Below are 5,287 nucleotides of genomic sequence, written 5' to 3'. Positions count from 1 at the left end.
CCAACATTGCCTACTCATCTTCTCTATGTAAATTCTCACTGATCCAATGACGAAAAGGGGAGTTGATTTGCTATGGCGCGTTTGATTATGTTATATAAAGACAAAACCTTGATTCGTGTGAGTTACTGTCAACTGAGAGCACAATCATTTTGCCTTTTGTCTTTCAAGGTTTTGATTATTTTATATGCCTCCACCTTCAATCCAAATGCGTTCAATGTGAGCAATATTAGGCCAGTCCAAACCAGTATCCATTTGGCATCTTTTCGATAATTGGGGACAACTAATAATTTTCAAGAACGTCAAAGAGGTGAGACGACGCATCCCCTCTGGCATTGATGTAAACTTAACGCAATGATATATTACCATTACAATATTTTTAAGTTATAGTAATAAAATTTTTAAAACAAAATATTATTATAATATTACAAAATTATAAAACAAATATATAATTTCACATGCAAATACTTCAATATTTCTAAGTAAGTAATCTTTTACCTATCTATATTTTTCAATTAACAAAAAATTATAACTTCTTTTACCTTAAATTTATGGTATTATATAGTAATATTTAATTATTTTATATAAATTAGGATTTGACTTTTAAATTTCACATAATTTTTTAAGAAAATTAAACTGAATTGAATTTTCCGAAGCATAAAAATTATACAATAATAATAATAATAATAATAATGAATCGAGCCTTAATGAATTGGATTCAAAATCCAAGTAGAAAAACCCAATTAAAAATCCTAATTTTAATAGCCAATAAACACCCTAAAGGGCCTGTTTTATTGTAAAAATGATTGGGACAGTACCGGGTGTCTACGGACCTGTTAATGGGTCATGTTCTTTACTTCTTCCTCGAGAAATCCTCGGATATAGTTTCGGTTTTCCCCCCTGCAGTTATCTGGGCTTTATTCATACTCCATGCATTCAACCTTGAAACTGTTACACTGAGACTTCCATTGTTGAATGCAAAAAGATGGGCTTCGTCATAAATAGCAAGCTTTGGATAAACTCTTGTGGTGATAACACTTCTTCCTTTTCCACCAAAACTCTCAATTATGGAATGGTCTATCTGAAAAAAAGGTGAACCAAGAAATGTAAGAATGGTAGAAACCAAAATCAAAATATACCGAAAAGGCCAGAGCAGGGTGAACACAAATCAACGCACCAAGGTTCTTAGTGAAACCATTTCCCGCTGAGGATCGATGTCTATGAAGGCTCCGTATGTGGTTTTATCTAACTCGTTCCGTAAAGAAGACCTGTTGAACAACATGTTTTTTGACGTTGAATCAAATGAATGTGGATGACTTATTGCTTAAATTGTGGATAGTTCTGGACAGAAGTGGTGACTAACCTCTTTTGGTCACTGCACATAAGTACTTTATAGTCTTTATGGTCTCGGAAAACCCGGAAGAAAATCGCAGTTTGTTCAGTCAAGTCCTTTGTTGCCAAAGCTAATAAACCGAATGGTCCGAATTTTCCGGTCACAGATGCATCTTGTTTGTCACAGATTAGTTGGGGATCAACCAAACTGGTGTCTATGAACTCGGCCTCTTCTAGTTTGGGCAATTCAAACATTATTTCGATATCGGCCTTCCAACATAGTAAGAAAATTGTTCATGGCAATGCAATTACTTCAAATACAAATGGGAAATTAATATGCAACGACAGAGAACTCACCTGCGAAGCAGTGATGCCCGAAACTTCAAAAACCGACCCGCTTTCGAGCTGCTTGTCATAAACATAGACTTCATTGCCACGTAGACTATTGAGTTCTTCAACTGGCCACTGCACTAGTTGCTTGCCATTTAGGTCAAGCCAAATCTGCCTCGGAATCGACTGCAAAGGATTATCCATAAACCATTGAGATTGAGGATCGGTGTGATTCTAATCCATCATGCAGGATCAATAAATATGTAATGTCAATCACCTGAAGTCCAGACCATCCTTTCTTTAGATCATCTTCCATACTATCGGATTCATTTACCCAAGCGCATAGTATCCTTCGGTTCTTCTTACCATCAAAGAACGACTTTGAGGCGTAGAATTTACCGTAATCAAATCTCAAGTCCAAACTGGTTCCGGTAAAGTCAGCATCAGGAAGGAACCTTTCCTGCGCAGTAACATAAGTCCCTACTGTATAGTAATCATGGGAATTGAAACTTGCCTTCATGACATGCCTAACACTTGGGTTTTCAACAGAGGTGTCGACCCCATTGGTGCTGTTAATCGACACGGGAAAGAAGTCTGGACACTCCCACATTTCGGTTTTCAATGATGAATAAAGAGGATCTCGATGCATAGTCCAATGAACAAAATCTTGACTTTGGAAGAGTATAGCCATGCCCTGGTTGTTGCTGTAGCTTCCAATGACTACTTTCCAGGTTCCATCAGGGCCCTGCCAAGCAGTTGTTGGATCTCTAAAGTTATCTCCTTTTACACCATCCGGTGGAGTCATTAGAGGGTTTCCGAAGTATTTGACCCATTCTACTAGCAATGGGTCGGATTCGTTTTTTGGGGTTGCCAGGTTTTGAACCTGGTTGTAGTTAGCATCTATGCCGGTGTATAAAATGACCGGTTTATCCCCCGGAAGGATCGTTGCCGAACCGGACCAGCAACTTATGGCATCAAATGGCTCGGATGGAACAAGTGCATGATCAAGACCGAACCAGTTAATAAGATCATATGATGCAGAATGTGCCCAAACCATACCATCACCAAACCATGCACTATTTGGATTGTATTGATAGAATAAGTGATAGACTCCCTTGTAGTACATTGGCCCTGCATGCATGGATGGAACAATTAAGTGTTTTCAGATTTAATTTGCTACATCCGGACTTTTCATTTTTATTAAAATACCGTGTTAGAAACCAAGTCCAACACATGCTCGAGTATGGAATAGAGCATGATCTTCCCAATATATGAAAAATTTTCAAAAAAAAAATTTCTCTTATTCAACACTCATTCTTGAATCCCGTGTTACACATATAATTTAAACATGAGTAGGAGGATATAATTTTTCTAAATCCAAGCAATATACATCTAAAGTATAAAAGGAGAAGGGAAAAAAGATAAGTTGAAACCAAAAGGAAATTGCTTTCTTACCGTTTGGATCTGTGTAGTGAATATCACCCATGTTCATCATCCCACCATTGAAGCAGATCAGTTGAATCAATTGACACCAAACAAACATAAAAATAAACACATCAATGTCAGAGAATTGGGATGTTTTTTATTATTATTAAAAAAACATGAAGTTGCAAGAACAAGATTAGTTTCTTACCATTCAACCAGTTTTGAGGAGATTGGAAGTGATAAGCTGTTCTATAAGGCTGTTCTGCTTGCAATAAAACCTGGAAAGATTGAAGACTTGTCTTGTCTGTCAGATAATCACAGTCTTCCACTTTATTTCCATTGATTAGCAGAAAACAAGAAAACCCAACAAACAGAAACAGAGATATATCCATTTTGTTCTCTCAAAAGAAGGCAGAGATGAACCAATGGGTTTGATCTAAAGATCAAAAGCTAAGATCTGTAGAACATTTATATATATATATAAAAAAAAAAAAAAAGACAACGCAAGGACAATAACCCATGAATTGTAAGAATTTACACCACGGTTAAAAGAAATATTTCTTAATTTGCAATAATTAAAAATAGAAAGAAAGAAACAAGTGTTGAGGTGTAAGAGATATCTGATGGATTCCCTTTACAACATGAACTTCATTATTGCTGCGGTCAGCTTGAATTGCGTGTGGCTAATTTCTTGTTTAATTAAAATTAAAATATAATCTTAAACTAAGACTTGTAAAACATGTATGAATAAAAAAAGACCATGCAAGGACAATAACCCATGAATTGTTAAGAATTTGCGCCATGATTAAAAGAAAGGAGTATTTTGACTTTTTCTTTAATTTGGCACATAAACTTCATTTTGGCCCAATTGGTAATGAATTTGACACTTTTTCTTAATTTGATGCTAAAACTTTTTTTGGGCCCAATTTAATACATGAACTTAATATTTTTTTTCTAATTTGGTACCTAAGCTTTGTTTTAAGTTTAATTTGGTACTTAAATTTATTAAATGTTATACAAATTACCCAAAACATTAACGGTGTTAAAATCTTTTTGTTATGCTAAAAAATATTATCAGTACTAGAGGAAATTCATGTTAAAAAACAAATCTGAGCTATACTTAATGAAATAAAAAAATTTAAAACCCCAAATTAAAAACAATCATTATTTTCAATTAATAAATTAATTAATTAAAAATAAAAGTAATTTAACATATAAAATACAAAAAATACCATATCATCTATCACATGTCAGTCATACATTGATTATTTTTGCTATTTCACAAAAAAAAAATAACATTGTTAGTATATTGGAGTAATTTGTAAAGCGTTTGACAAGTACCAAATTGAACAAAAAAAGATTAGGTACCAAAATAAGAAAAATAGTTAAGTTCAGGTACCAAATTGGATCCCCAAAAGTTCAAGTACTAACTTAAGAAAAGCTATCAAGTTTAGGTACCAAATTAGAAAAAAAATGTCAAGTTTAGGTACTGAATTGAATAAAAAATTTAGGTCCCAAAAATGTAAAATGTTATATTAAGCTTAAAATAAATAATTCTTAATTTCCAATAACCAAAAATAAAAATAATCTTAAACTAAGACTTGTAAAGCATTTATATATATATATAAAGACCATGCAAGGACAATAACCCATAAGAAGTTACGTAATGATTAAAAGAAAAATTCTTAATTTATAATAATTAAAAATTAAAAAAATTAAACTAAGGATGAGTTTTAAGTGAATGATGCATTTATTTACTGTCGATTGTAAAAATAACGATGATAATAAAATTAAATAATATAATAATTCTGTAATATAAAACAAAAAGTAAACTAAATGTATCATACTGCACTCTACCACCTATTCAAACTCACTCTCCAAAACGAAAGAATTGTTGAGTAAGAGTTATATGAAGGCCTCCCTTTTCCAGCATGAACTTCATTATTGCTGCAATCACATTGAATTGCGTGTGGCTAATTTCTTGTATAATTAAAATTAAAATATAATTATAAATATTTAGAAAGACATATTGTATTTTTGAGAAGATAATTATTTTTCGACTTTACACATAATTTTGAATATTATGTATTATTCTTCGTATTCAAGATTATTGGTTGTCTTTTTTAACAATATTGTCTTTAACATGTGAAATTATGATAAATTTTCGAGAGCACAGTATGTCTTACCATTACATTTAACATTT

At 32.7% G+C, this 5,287-nt stretch overlaps 1 protein-coding gene across 1 annotated transcript; it reads right to left on the bottom strand.

Moving 5' to 3' along the window:
- Positions 1–643: 643 nt before the first annotated feature.
- Positions 644–2,800, bottom strand: LOC108461718 (beta-fructofuranosidase, insoluble isoenzyme CWINV6-like). Its single transcript, XM_017761641.2, has 5 exons — positions 1,937–2,800; positions 1,687–1,845; positions 1,361–1,599; positions 1,175–1,265; positions 644–1,078 (listed from the first exon to the last, which is right to left on the bottom strand). The coding sequence occupies exons 1-5, from the start codon at positions 2,798–2,800 to the stop codon at positions 851–853; spliced, it is 1,581 nt and encodes a 526-aa protein (XP_017617130.2). The 3' UTR covers positions 644–850.
- Positions 2,801–5,287: the final 2,487 nt, after the last annotated feature.

The sequence above is a fragment of the Gossypium arboreum genome, chromosome 13 (genome assembly GCF_025698485.1).
Source record: "Gossypium arboreum isolate Shixiya-1 chromosome 13, ASM2569848v2, whole genome shotgun sequence".
Lineage (NCBI taxonomy): Eukaryota > Viridiplantae > Streptophyta > Magnoliopsida > Malvales > Malvaceae > Gossypium > Gossypium arboreum.
This window is presented reverse-complemented; position numbering and strand designations above follow the sequence as displayed.